The sequence below is a fragment of the Lissotriton vulgaris genome, chromosome 9 (assembly GCF_964263255.1).
Source record: "Lissotriton vulgaris chromosome 9, aLisVul1.2, whole genome shotgun sequence".
Lineage (NCBI taxonomy): Eukaryota > Metazoa > Chordata > Amphibia > Caudata > Salamandridae > Lissotriton > Lissotriton vulgaris.
Window position 1 is genome coordinate 828,593,820 of NC_141697.1, and position 15,403 is coordinate 828,609,222.

At 40.2% G+C, this 15,403-nt stretch overlaps 1 protein-coding gene across 1 annotated transcript in view; it reads right to left on the reverse strand.

Moving 5' to 3' along the window:
- Positions 1-435: 435 nt before the first annotated feature.
- Positions 436-15,403, reverse strand: part of LOC147692317 (uncharacterized) — a 50,862-nt gene continuing 35,894 nt past the window's right edge. Inside the window, exon 2 of the mRNA XM_086936774.1 lies at positions 436-2,558. Within this exon, the coding sequence (XP_086792900.1) occupies positions 1,305-2,378 (1,074 nt within the window). The 5' untranslated portion in view covers positions 2,379-2,558 and the 3' untranslated portion in view covers positions 436-1,304. The remainder of the gene's footprint in view (positions 2,559-15,403) is intronic.

A 15,403-nucleotide genomic window follows, 5' to 3' on the forward strand; every position in this document is an offset into this window, starting at 1 on the left:
AGAACCTGCAGACAAGCTGTGAAGGCATGTTTCGGAGGTGGAGATGTACAACTAGCGTGTAGCTTTGTTCAATTCATGGAAGCAGCAGGGGCAAAAGCTCTTGCGACAAGCGACCAGACTGCTTAATCTTGACATCATATGGCTCCTTGAAATTAACAGGAAATATTCTCTCATTTCTGTCAACAATTAACTGGCGACGGAACAGTCCCTCTCTCTTTCATTAGGAACTGAGACTTGCTTTTTTTAACCAATGGTCTATGTAAATATTTACTGACAACTGCTCTGTGCATGTTAATATAACTCAAAAAAGTTTTTTATATGTTTTATTTAAACGGTTTTATATTATGAATTCTGCAGCTATTATGTTTTTCTTACATGGAAATTGTAAAGGTTTTAATTAACCAAACAATAAATATTTCTTACTTACTTACTTACTCAATGTTTATTATTAGACCTGGTCATCAGGTTGGAGGCTGTGTTATAAATTGTAACACAAGTCAGTGGTATCTCCGTTTCTGTCTGTATTTTGTCTCCTAAGAGTGCATCCCTCGGCTGATTGCGAACTCTTATGTGGCACTTATTCAAAATCTTCTTGGGGTAGACTTTGTTGGTAACTTTATTAGTGAGGTCCATTTCCTGACTTTGATAATCACTGACTTTGCTGCAATTACGACGTAGCCTCAGATATTGGCCATATGGTAAATTTTTCCTTAGGGCTCTCTGGTGGAAACTCTCAAGTGGTTCTTGGCACTCGGTTTGTGGTAAGTTTTTGTTTCTAGGCAGCCATCTTCCTTGGTTACTGGGACATCCAGGAATATCATTTCGTTTTGGTCAATGTTGTTAGTAAACCTCAGGTTTGGGTCGCAGGTGTTAATCCACACAGTGAAGTCTGCAACGTCTCCATTGGTCCTTGCCAGATGGCAAGGACATCATCGATGTACCTTTTCCAGAACACGATGTTGGCAGAAAAAGGGTTTCGGTCACTTAGTACGAATTTCTTTTCAAATTCAAAAACGTAGAACCCTGCCACGCTTGGGGCAAAGGTACTTCCCATAGATGTTCCCCCAGTTTGGAGGTACAGTTCTCCCTCAAATTCAAAAAAGTTCTTTTTTAATGCAAGTCTTGCACACTCCAGGATGAAACTTTTTGGTGTTCTGTATGTCCAGGTATTTTCATCTAGGGCTTTTTTGAGTACTTCCAAGGTGTCATCTTGTGGTATGCTGGTATACAAGCTTTCAATATCAAAGTTAACCAGGATTGTGTTGTCGTCCACTGTAATGTCCTTGAGAAGTTTCAGAAGACATTTAGTGTCTTGTAGCTAGGTAGTGGTATTTTGTACAAGTGTCGCAAAAGCGTGACAGGGGCTCAAGAAGGGAGTCAATGCCCAACACTATTGGTCTGCCCGTAGGGGGGATTTTGCCTTTGTTCATTTTTGGCAGAGTGTAAAAGTAGGGGATCTTCCCCTCACTGTTGCACAGAAAGTCAGCTTCTTGTTTTGAGATTTTTCCTATGGTCTCCGCGTGGTCAACAAGGGTTCTGATCTCTAGTTTGAGTTCCTCAGTAGGGTCAGTAAGTAACAGTCTATAGTTCCTGTTGTCTGAGAGGAGTCTTTGGCATTCTGCACTGTAGGCTCCCCCTTTTTCCGCTGGTTTTATGATAACGAAGTCACAGGATTTTAGATTTTCCAGAGCCAGGTTTTCTTCTCTGCTCATTTTCTGGAATGGGGTCCTGGGAGTCAGGTTCTCAATGTCATTGAAGACAGCTTGCTCAAAAATCGCTATCTCCACTGGGATGCTGTGTGGAGGAGGATTGAAAGTCGATTTTATCCGTAATCCAGTTTTGTTGGGATCTTCAGTAGATTGGGGTTCCCCTTGTTTTTCAAAAAATGCTTTCAGTCTATGCTTCCTAAAGAAGCTTGCTAACTCACAGTGGAGTTGGAACTTGTCCAAGCGTGCTGTGGGGACAAAACCCAGGCCTTTGTTTGAAACTTTCTCTTCCATGCTTGACAGAGGTCTGTTTGACAGGTTTGTTACTAGGCTCTGCTGTTGCTTTTCCCTGCTTGTGTCTTGCTCAGAGTGTAGCTGCCCCCGGGTCTTCTTCTTCCCAGTGCACTTGATTTGCGCCCTTCTGTGTTTTATCAGGTTGGAACAGATGCAAACACCCTTGAAAGACATCCAGCTCATGATCTGAGTCCACGAGATTGGGTGCGCATAAAGGTACGCAGAAGAAGAAATTGCCTGGTTCCTCGCTGGGACAAACCACGCCAAGTGATCCTGGTCACCAACACAGCCGTAAAGTGTGCAGGTGTAAAAAAGTGGATCCATGCCAGCCATACAATCAAAGTTCCAGAACCTGAAGATCGACGTGTGAGTAGACATATGAAAGTAACAGACTCTAGTTCAGAGTCTGATACAGAGAAATAAACAAGCAGTATTCCAGGTTCGGAAGCTCGACCTGCAAGTCGACATCTGGAAATATCAGACAGCAGTTTGGCATCTGAAGCAGAGACTGAAATAATTGGAGTTTCAGGTCTTGAAGCTCGACCCGCAAGTCGACATCTGGAAGAATCAAACACAAGTTCAGTACCGGGAAAAAAAAGCTTGAAACTAGTGAAGGACAATTTACGGACTCTGCAAAAAAACTGAAAGTTCTGAAAGACAAACTATCAATACTGAAACTGGTGAAACAGAAATAACTAACAGTGAGGATGAAAGACCAAGCACAAGCGAATGTAAACTTCCTCCTGAAAGAACTGAGTTGACAAAAGAAGATCACAATTCAGATGGAGAATCTGAGATCATAAGGTTCATAGTAAAAGGAAGTGAAATAAAGTCTGAAACAGATTCAGAGGAGAGTGAAGGAGAAATAGAACAAAGGAGGAGTCCTAAAAAAGAGCTTGGAAAGTGGAATGTGAGATAACAGAGACTAAAAATAAAACGCTGGGAAAAGGAGATAATTGGCCCAAAGAAATTAAAGGACTGAAATTTAAAATAATACATGTGAATAAAGAAAAGGAGGAACAAGTGAATAAAATAACAAGTCAAGAGAGTAAAAAAAAAAGAGAATAATTGACATTTGAAAAGACCGAAAAGAGTAAAAAGACCTAACCTGAAATACAAAACACCTGAATGGACTTATATTGCACTACCTGATATTGAGGAAGTGGAAAGTAGTTGAGAAAACAAAGGTGAAAATTGTGAGTAAAAAGACCAAAAGGTGAACTGTATTCATACAAAAAAGACTGAGTAAACACAATTTAAATATGGGGAATCAAAACCAAATTTGAAGGACTAAATAAATAAGCTAAGAGCTGTTGGCTCAAAGGACACATTTTCCAAGTGTGAAAAGACATATTTCCCTGTATATATATACATTTTTAAAACAAATAGTTTACAGTGGCTGAAAATGAAGATAGAAAATCTAGATGTAGGTTTTTACACAAATGGTGTAAAATGTGTTTTATTTGTACAGGTTTATTAATGATTATTTGGTTTTTATTAGCAATAATAATTCCATTTAGATTGAATACCGAAAATGTATCAATAGTGAGCAACAACACAAATAGTAATAAGGTACATAACACAAAGAATGCTGTAACACTAGTGGATATTACTGAATTACTTAGAGATAGGTCAATTAATGATTTTTCAAGGAATGTATTTACAAAACTGTTGTGAATGAATACGTTGAAACAATGGATGTGAGAGACTGCTATGTATGTATGCAATTACCTGCGTCTGTGTCAGAAGGTGTAGCATATCATCACCTTCCTTTGACGTTTGGAATAACTTGTAGTGTATTAGCTGGTTTATTTTATAGAACAAGCAAATTAGAATATTATTATTCTGATATGGATTATGTTTTTGCTAAAGTCTCTATAGTTTCTGAACTAAACAAAGTGAAGCCTTGTAAAGTTTTTGGAGAAGTTTTCTTAGAAACAAAGGAATTGACTCTAGGATATGCATTTATATATATTCTTACCTGTAAATTGGGTAAAGAAGAAAAAGTTTTTTTAGATATGGTGGAAGATAGAAGGGCAAAATTCCAAAGAAAAGCAAACGGTGAGAAGATGAAAACTCCACCTTGGGGTTTTGATGAAGGAAATTATGATAAGAGTGATACTAATGTAGCAATAGGATTAGACTTGCCACAGCAAGGAAAATTGTGTATTCGTAGAGATAGCACTATGTATGACAACTAATTTGTGGGTGCCAGTGAATGCAAAGACACATACATAATCACAGGGGGATGGGGATTCAAAGGCGGAAGGGATCCAGTATTTCCAGGGATCTATTTTATATGTGGAAACAAAGCTTATTACAGGTTACCGGACCATTGGTACGTAACATGTTACCTAGGCCTGGTCTTTCCAAATATATTTCATGTAGATAGAGGAACTAAGGGAACCCATGAGATAGGTAAACCACCAACACGTAGAAGAAGAGAAGATTTTTCAGACACAGTAGGTGATATTTTTGGAGCCCTGATACCAGCAGTGGGTATATCATTAAATGCAAATAAAATTCGGAAATTGTCAACGATAGTGGATCGTTTAGCCACGAATAATTCAGGAGGGTTCTTAATCGTAAATACCAAGATGGTTGCCATGAGAGCTATGGTGATTCAAAATCGACTTGTTGTTGACATTCTATTGACAAAAGAAGGAGGAGTCTGTGGAGTGTTTCCTGACAAAAGTCAAAACATACAAAGATATATTAAGAATATTACTGAATTACATAAGGAAATTGCTCCACAGGAGGTTGAAGGTGTTATGGAGAAACTTCGTGAGAGTTTTTCCGTGATAAAGAAATGGCTTGTAGAAATAGGTAGCTCAATAGTAGGAAAGGTACTAATATCAGTAACAATAGTACTTTTAGTAACGTTGATGCTAAGATTAGCGTGTGTATGTATTAGAAAAAGAAGAGCAGAAAATGAAACAAAAAGGCAAATTGAGAAAACAAGACAAAGAGAACGAGAGATGGGAGAAATTAAGCTAGAAGAGATTAAAGAAAATTTGTACAACAACTCTAAGAGACAGAATGTGAAAGATAAAAATGTTTGAGCTAAAATGAAGAAGGACAAGAAACATGTTTCTTGATAAATCTGGTGGGGATGATTTTGTGATGATGTTTAAAAATCACCAAAGGGGGGAGTTGATGGAGCAGGGGAAATACAAAAAAAGTTTGTACCCGCTTCAAATTTAATAACTTCATAACTTTAATCATATTAATTGTGTGAAGCATGTAAACTAATCAACAAATGCACCTTTTATTTTCAGACACTACACATGGGAAACTAACTGCTATGCTGTGATTTGCAAAACGCTAACTTATTAATAAAATGTGAATTAAATTAACATAGTTTGTGATTGCGTAGCAAAAATGAGTAGATCGCATATATTTGTGTCTGTAATAGAATTATATATCGTGGCAATAGAATGCAGATGGTAAGTAAAATAACTTTCATTGTCGCTTTTGCTAGGTAATACCTGACACGGGTAATTAGAATGGTGGGCGGTAAACAGAAGGGCTTATTTTCTATATCTACTTTCTGTTATGTTTTGCTTTTGTATCAGTTCCGATTCTGGCCTGATCGGCCTTGTTTGGAAAATGGCTAATGTTAAGTGCGACGGCGCAAAAGAAAATTAAGAAGGCCCGCGCATGAGCAGAATGGATGTTCAGTCCCAAGTGTATGGCCTATGCACGGAGTAAGAGATGTCAAGGCCAGTCTGGCCTGCAACAGGAGTTGTGCCAAAGAGCCTATTTTGAAAGCATGGGAACGGATGAAAGAACTAAGTTCCAGAGGATGTGAAAGAACATGAATATGGAAGAATGTTGCAATTGGTTTAATAAAGAATAAATGTGAACCTTTTATAAAGTCATGTGTAACTCTGGAATGAGTAAGGACTTTGCGAACTGGTTTGAACTAGGAGGACAATGAGGTGATCATCACCACCCCTCCAATGGACCAATCAGAAATAAGTGTAGAGTTTTGGGGCCCGATGTAGGTAATCTCTATTTACCTACTCTTAAATACCGAATCATACCGATTCGGTATTTAAGAGTAGGTAAATGAGATGTAGGTAATTCCACTTTTGAAATTACAGAATCGGAATGATTCAGTAATTACCGAATCGGTATTTACCGATTTAGTAATTGCCATTGATTCCTATGGGCCTCAAGCCCATAGGAATCAATGCCAATTACCGAATCGGTAAATACCGATTCGGTAAAATTAGCGATTTTGCAAGGGGGACAGGGTGTCACTTTGACACCCTGTTGCACCCCTCAATTGTGCATGGGTGCACATGTTGCTGACATACATGCCCTTAGGGCATGTATATCTGCAACATGGCACATTTTTTAAAGCAAAAAAAATGCTTTTTGAAGGGTATTCATTATTTACCACCAACTTCTAGTTGGTGGTAAATAACGAATTCTTAAACCCTTGTAGCACTGATTACAGTGCTACCTACATGTTAAATGACAGAATCTGTAATTTTACCTATTCGGTATTTTACCGAATTGGAAAAATTACAGATTCGGTAAAATTACCGATTCTGTAATTTAACATGCCCCTACATCTCATTTTCCAAATACCGGTTGGTAACGGCCGAAATGAACAAATTTCGTCCGTTTCCGACCGGTGTTTGCCTACCTACATCGGGCCCTAAATGTTTCAATTTTGGGCATAGAAAGTTAGTGAAAGGGTATAAAAGAGTTTGCGCTTTTGATGAAGTGCGTCACTTCTTTTTCGCACCTTTGCTCAATACGACATGCTGTCGGTTGAGACAACTTTTCTTTATGGTGCAAAGACTTTAAAAAGATTTTGGACTTGAAGCTCTGATGGGGAAAAGGAACAAGACAGTTGCAGGAATTCCATCTCGGAGGGATACGTCCGAGGAGGTTAGAGGGACAGACAGTTAGCTTGGGAATCTATCCTGTGATCTGCAGTTCATTTCTTGGTGAATCATTCTCATCATCGCCCTATGGCCAAGGGGTAATGAGTATTTTCCACTTTTCTGACTTCCTATGCTTAATGAATTGAAATAATGCTTAAATGTATTTGACAAATAAAATTTATGCAGATTTTCTCATTAACTGAATTTAGATGGGGGCGTGGCCAACTTCTGGAAGATGTGAGCTGAAGGAGCTCCGTCTCATGCCCTGGCAATTAGCTACAATATCCTGTGAATCCCTGGACCTGGGAGGCTGGGTCATCTCTCATCGTACTGCAGAACCCCTCCAGACCCCGTAGCTGAGCTTTGCTGCCCAATACCTGGCAGAAGGCACTGGGCTCTGTGTTTCTTCTGGATGGCCGGCGGCATGAGACGGTGAGGGGCGGAGTCGCATCTGCTGCATGTCAGACGCGACGCGACTGGCAGCCTCACCAGCGTTTCTGGTGATCTAGAGCGATACCAGCGTGGAGACTAAGGTCGCGACTCCCGATCGGGGGTGCTCTGAGCGGTGGCCAAGACAAGCGGGTATATTGCCATTCTGCTGTGACACGACTGCGGCGGCCGCGGGCAAGATGGCGTATGTGTCTGGCTGTGCCCGAGAGCAGCATGTATGAGGACAAAGAACAAAGGGGCTCATTAGGATGGTGGGCGGACTTTGTCCGCCCGCCACCCTAACGAAGAACGGGACCACCCGCCATAAGTTCGGAGGTCCCGTAGGGGGAATTAGGATGTGCACGCCACAGTGGCGGGCATATCCTGTATTTTCAGTATTGTGGCGGGCGGTGCTCTCTGCACCGCCCGCCACAATTCTGAAAATGACATGCAGCATTTGCATAACCAATAACTTTACCACGAATCATTGGAGGCGGGCGGGCTCCCCACTACTGCATTGCAAGCTTTAGTGATCTCACTATTGAAGCCTGGGAGGGATGCTTTATGAAGTAAATAGGAATACAATCTTGTAGTAGAAGTATATTAATGTCAGGAGAAAACAGCTTGGACAACCACCAAGATAGGAATGCCAGAAGATCTGAGCAACTCCCACATACAGAATGTAGAACATACAAAAGAAAGATAACAATTCCAATGATGCAATCTAAAAGGGATACTACACACCTTCCCCCTTAAAAAAAAACCTAATGAATAAAATCACGTAACTTAACAGGAGTAAGTTTGACACGAGAACTTTTCCTTAAGGGAACATCAGTAGATTGTACATTTAACTTATCCACATTATCGTTGGAAACATGACTATTAGAAATACATTGTTGAGTAAGATTGTCACCCGTAACATCAGATCCCAAAGACTCTTGTCCAAAAGAATCCAAAACATTTGAACAAAACTCATTATTGTTCCTAGTTGAACTCTGTACATCACCCCCAAACGTGTCCAAAAGAGCCGGATAAGAATTACCATTAGACTCAGATGAAGGGGGTAGAGAACTCATTTTCAAATTAGTAGCTCTACACAAAGAAACCTTACGGAAGTTCCACACTTTATCACCTTCTACCCTAACAACTTTGCTGAAAACTTCTGTAACTTTACAAGGATCAGACCATTTGTTCCACCTAGAACCAGAAGTTCTTCCAAATTTGACTCTCACTAGGTTACCAACTTTAATCCCTTATCTATGATCACTTAAATGACCAGAGAAACACCTCATCTTTTCCTGATATTTCAAAACCTTATCTCTAACCTTGGATGGATCGACATAAGATTCACAAGGAATCTTCAACTTCATCCACCAAGGTAACAGCTTCGAACCAGGTTTCCTACCTTTTAACAATTCAAACGGGGATATACCTGTAACTGAGTTAGGTGAAGTGCGGTACAATAGAAGAGACGCCCGAAGAGTTTTTTTCCAATCTAACTTGCTTTTAACAGCTAGTGAATGGATTCCTTAATAACTCTATTCAAAACGCTCTGTTTGACCATTGGCCTGAGGATTGTAATTAGACACCCTTTTGTGTACAACACCACACCTATCAAGGAAAGAAGAAAACTCACTACTAATAAATTGTGGACCATTATCCGATACTAACTCAGCTGGAATTCCCTCCCTACAAAATATCTCATCAAGAAATTCGACTACCTGAGAAGAACCAACTTTGTCCACAACCTTCAACTCTGGCCATTTAGAGAAGTAATCAATCAATACCAAGATTAAAACAGACCTATTATCTGATAAATCAAGAGGACCAATAATATCAATCCCAAGTTTCTTCCAAGGACACATAGTATACTCAATAGGAGAAATATCAATCTTTGCAGCCAAAGGTTTAACTGACTTGTCACTATTGGCACAAGGAGAACATGAACTTACCCATTTGTCAACCATCCTATCAATACCAGGCCACCAGTAGAGTTCGTGAATTCTTCTTTTAGTGTTAGACATGCCCATGTGGCCCTCATGTGCCATAAAAATTATTTTTTCTCTCAAATCACAAGGAGGAAGTATCTTATCACCTCTAGTTACAAACCCCTGATCAAACATGAGTTCCTCTTTTATTGTACTAAAAGACAAAACATCACCAGAAAGTTTTCTTTCTTCAGGCCACCCATGTTTCAAAAAGTCCACCACATTGGATAAGCAAACATCCTTACACATGGCATCTCTCCAAACAGTTTCTGAGATAACACTGGACGACACATTACACTTTACATCATTAACATCATCAATGGTTAAAACCACATCAACATCCCGAGAATTATTGGCAATTACATCTGAAGCAACACAAGGCAATCTAGACATGCAATCTGCATGAACATTTAAGCGGCCAGGCTCATATTCCACTATGCATTGAAATTCCTGTAGTTTGGCCGCTAAACGTGCCAAACGTGCTGTCAAGGTACGACCACCACCAGCAGCTAACATGTTTATCAAAGGTTAATGATCAGTTCGCAAACGGAATTTCGTTCCCCAAAGAAACTGCCTAAAATGTTCGACCGCCCAAGTGCAAGCTAAAAGTTCCTTCTCAATGGTGGAATAATTAAACTCTGCACCCCGAAGAGTCAGAGATGCATATGAAACTACATATTCCTCACCCATATTCTTTTGGATCAGTACAGAACCAAGACCAACATTACTTGCATCAACACACACAATGCATTCTTTACCCAAATCAAAAGGTCTTAAAAAGGGAGCATTTACAATCTCTTTTTTGAGTAATTCAAAAGCAACCTGTTGTTCATTGTTCCAAACAAATTTTGCATCTTTTTTTAATAGTAACCTTAACGGATGAACCTTAGAAGAGTAATCTTGTACAAATTTAGTATAAAACTCCGTAAGGCCCAAATATGACACCAATTGTTCTTTACTACCAGGTGCTGGTGCCTTAGTTATGCTTTGAATGTGATTATGTTTGGGTTTGATGCCTTGAGCAGAAATTTCATGTCCCAAGTATTCCACCGTGCTCTGTCTAAATGTACATTTGGAAAATTTCAAAGTCAAACCTTTTTCCTGAACAGAACTTAGTACTTTATCCAGGTTCTTGTCATGATCTTCAAAATGTTTCCCATGTATAAAAATATCGTCTTGGAAAGCTATGGCGTTATCACAACCCTCCAAAACATCTTTCATAAGTCTTTGGCTAAACCAAATGGCATGCGTCGAAATTGAAACATGCCCTCTGGCGTTATAAAAGTGGTAAGAAACTTAGAATCTTCATGCAGTAGCACCTGGTGATAAGCACTAGCCAAATCTAAAGTTGAAAAGACACAAGCGCCAGAAAGTGTTGAAATCAGTTTATGAATATGGGGTAGCGGATGTCTATCAACCCAAATTTCACTGTTCAAACTGCGGAGGTCAACACACAGACGAAGTTCGCCATTGCTTTTAATAGATAAAACTACTGGAGAAACCCAGGGAGATGACTCAGTTGGTTCGATAATTCCTCTGGTCACTAAGTCCAACAACATAGTTTTCAATTTGTCTCGGTAAGCTAGAGGTACGTTTCTAACTTTATGTCGAACTGGTGTCACACTTTCCTTTAAGATAATTTTATGTTTGAAATTTACAAATTCTCCCAGGGTATCAGAAAAAATGTTAGGAAACTTGCTTTTAATCTGGACAGTGAACTCATCATCAACAGGAGGTACTAAATAAACTGGTGGAGAAGCATTGGGGTCCAATTTAATTCCCAATTTGTGTTGATGTGGCCAACTTAGGATAGAAGCTCCTTTGGATGCAATATAAATTTTGCCTTTAATGTTCCTATGTTTGAATTTAATATCAGCCCACATAAAACCAACTAGATCAATTTTCTGACCAGTATATCCTCCCGGTCGAACATCCGATGGAAGTAAATTTGATGAATTCCGGTATTTGTTAAAGATATCTCTGCCAATTATACTGTGCCAGGCACATGAATCTATAAGCATGGAAATCTCTATACCATTTATTAATATTTTGTCTTTGGGAAAACCTTTGCATTTAGTGTCACCAACACATAGTAAAGTATTGATGTCCTGAATTTCCTCAAAATGTTCATATTCTGAATCAGTTAGTAAGTTTACTTTTTGTGGTGATCTACACATTTTACTAAAATGGCCTGGCTTTTTGCATTTTATACAAATTTTATTCCATGCTGGACAACCTCTGTAATTACCCACATGATCATTTCCTCCACACCTGTAACAAATCACCTGGGTTTTCTTGCCCGTGAATTTGTTGTCCCTTCCAAAATACTCCTTTTTAGTTTGAGTGAAAGGAAACTTTTTTTGATTATGAACATCCTTTACCAAAGCAACCTCTGGAATTATTACCTTTTTGTTGACGTCTTGGCCTCTAATCTCACTAACAAAGAGTTCAGATTGTTCAATACCTTTAGCTATATTTAATACAGCATTAAGAGAAGATTCAGTTCCCATCCAGAAACGTTCTTGTATCTTTTTACTTTTGGTCTTCATCATAATTTGATCTCTTAATACCTGTTCGAAATTAATCGTTTCAAAAGCACAAGAACCTGCTAAAGTTCGTAATGCGGCCACATAGTTTTCAATAGACTCATCATCTTTCTGTGCCCTAGAATAAAACCTAAATCTCTCCATCACTGTGTTAATTTTCCTTCCAAACCTAGTAGCTAATTGTTTAACTACAACCTCAAAAATGTTAAAATCACCTGCACACTCAATGGGAGGTAAATTTTCTAGCTCCTTAAGACCTGCACCTCCTAGACAATTTTTTAAAAGTGCCAACTTTCTTTTGGGAGAACACCCATCTTCTTCCACTACATCCACATAGGCTAGAAATGTGGGATACCACAGGTCCCATTCCACCTTAGGATCCCCAGCAGTAGGCAGAAAATGCGAAGGAGAAGCAATATTATTTGACATCTCAAAAAAATAACAGGAAACTAAACATGAAAAAAAAATTATACAACAAAGAAGAAGTAAAATAATAGATTAACAAAATAAACGTAGTCGCCGTGGTCGATTTCGTTTCTTCAAGGGAGATCTGAAAGTTTGATGCAAAAGAAATAACAGTGCAGAAGTTCGTTAGATGTAGCCGTTTGTTGTGCGCAGAAATGCTGATAAAAATAGAAATACAGTTAATAGTCACACGTAGAGTATTGCAGCATAGCGTTCATCGAAGACAGAAAAAATAAATCAATAAAATGGCAGGTACGTTACGTCGAAGCGTGACACTTTGACCTCTGTAAGACGCTTTGACGCTTTGCAGAACGTCGTGCACAATGTTGACACAGGGAATACGCTCAGCCGTCAACAAGAACTCTGAGGCTCAGCCGTCAACACGAACTCTGAAGCTCGCTCACCATAACGTCACGGAACTTCAGGTCAAATTCAAAAAATGCAAAACATCCCAAGGTATGAAAAATCAAAGGCTTTTCACTTTTTCATGAAAGTTTCATTAACATAGCCCTTGCTGCGCTTCAAACGACACGACACACAGGCTGAAGCTGGCGTTGTAAAGATTACGTATACCAAAATAAAATACGAAGTGGCATACAAAATAATGTCGGGGACGACAAAATTAAATAAAAACAATGGAAATACACCGTCATACACTACCGCAGGTGCGATCAAAGCACAGAGTTAATTACTGCCGCTGGTGCGATCATTTTACACATTAAAAAAAATAGTTAAAAAAATACCTTTAAGATGCGTGAACGCTGTTTCTCGAGTTTATGTAAAATAATACTTCCATCAAAGAGTGAGTCCTTCTTCAAAAGATCCCGATCGTCGCCAATTTATGAAGTAAATAGGAATACAATCTTGTAGTAGAAATAATTTAATGTCAGGAGAAAACAGCTTGGACAACCACCAAGATAGGAATGCCAGAAGATCTGAGCAACTCTCACATACAGAATTTTAGAACATACAAAAGAAACATAACAATTCCAATGATGCAATCTAAAAGGGATACTACACTTTGCTTATCTCGAGCTATAGACCCTTATCTCTCCTAAACACAGACTATAAAATCCTGAGTAAGCTGTTGGCCACTCGCCTTAATCAGTATATTCCCCCGCTGATACATTCTGATCAGTGTGGGTTTGTGCCCGGTAAGAGCACGGCACTCAACATCAGAAGACTGCATGAAGTTATGCTGGGCACACACGTCACAGGAACTATGGAAGACTGCATATAACTTGATTTGAGAGAGGCGTTTGACTCCTTAAAATGGGATTATATGTTCTATGCTCTCGCACGTTTCGGTATACCTGAGGAATACATAGCATGGGTGCGATTACACAAACTCCACGGCAAGGGCGCGCACGGGTCTTGACATCTCGGAGCAGTATGTGGTGGGAAGATGGACTAGGCAGGGATACCCTTTGTCACTATTGTTGTTCATCTTGGCATTGGAGCCGCTCTTACAAAGGCTCCGTATTTTTGCGGCCTGTAAGGGAATAACACGTGGTTGTACATCCCATATTTATCTCGGCATATGGGGATGATCTCATTCATTACGTCAAATACATGAATGCAGATCCTCACCCAATGCCCTTCATTTTTTAGTCATTCCAAGGTCTTTCTGGCTTGGCTATTAATGCTATTAATGCTGCCAAGTAGTATACGTATTTCTTTGATGGTGCTGGGAGGGGCGGCCACTTTCAGTTTGGTCCCTGGGCTTTCCACATAGCACCTGATACCTTCAAATATCTCGAATACAGATCTATCGAGCTACCACCGACTTCCTAGATGGCAACCTGGGGGGTGCGATCGCCGCTCTGAAATCTGAAATACAGTTCTGGTTCTCACTACCCCTGTCGGTGGCGGGCAGAGTAACCATCACGAAAATGGCACTATTGCTGCAACTCCTTTACTTTTTCACCAACCTACCGTTACTCACTCCTACGAGGATCTTTAAAGTATTGAACTCACTAGTGACAGACCTAATATTGGGTAAAGGGTGTAGACGTATTAGCCTGGCAAAATTGCAACTCACCACGAAACGGTGGGGGGGGGGGGGTTGGGAGTTCCGGACTTGTGCGCTTATTGCTTACACTAGCCAGTTGCAGTGGCTGACATATTGGCTTGCAGGACGCAACCTGCAGGAGTTAGATATGACGTTGGAGGACAGGGACGGGGGATCATTCACAGGCTTTTATTACCACATGCCCTCCTACCGATATCGACGCCCCACTTATTGAAATTAGCTATTACTTGTTGGCGTAGTGCAGTGAGGTACACTGGACAGACAACACTGTATGCCACCACCATTCCATTGCTGGGTATCCCCACACGTTCAGGTCTGACCTCTAACCGTGCCCTACAGGCTTGGACTGTGGCGGGAATCAGCACAATAGGAGAGTTCTTTACAGGGGGTGTACTGATGTCCCATGACACGTTTGTACGCATACATGGGGCACCCAATACGTTGTTCCTATTGCACACACATATATCCAGATACAAATGCATCGTAAGGTGCCCGAAGATGCTGAACCACCCACGAATACATTGCTTACCATGCAATACCTAATGGGGCTTGATTGACCAAATGACTGACTCACAGGATTCAAACTGAGAGAGCGATTTCATTAAAGCCACTATGCGACAAGTGGGAGGGGGACATAGGCTGTGAATTTACAGTTAAGGAATACAACACTATATTGGGATTCCCCAAAAAAGTCTCTCATAATCCTAAATTTACATTTATTTAATTGATGTTGTTACACAGGGCGTACTTAACCCCACACAGGCTGAGGGCCATGTTTCCAGGGGCGAACGTTGACTGCCCACGCTGCCACACACCCAATGCGGGGTTGGTGCACATGGTATGGGCTTGCTCTAGATTGGGACACTACTGGGTGACGGTATGTAAAATATTGGCAGCAGTGGCTCGGTGCGACAGAATGATAGCCTGTAATACTGCATACCCCCTAAAAAGAACGGCAACCCTGCTACATGATTTGCTAATCTTGCACTCCTTCTAGCCAAGCGTGCCATAACAACACGATGGAAGGGACGCTAGAGAGCGC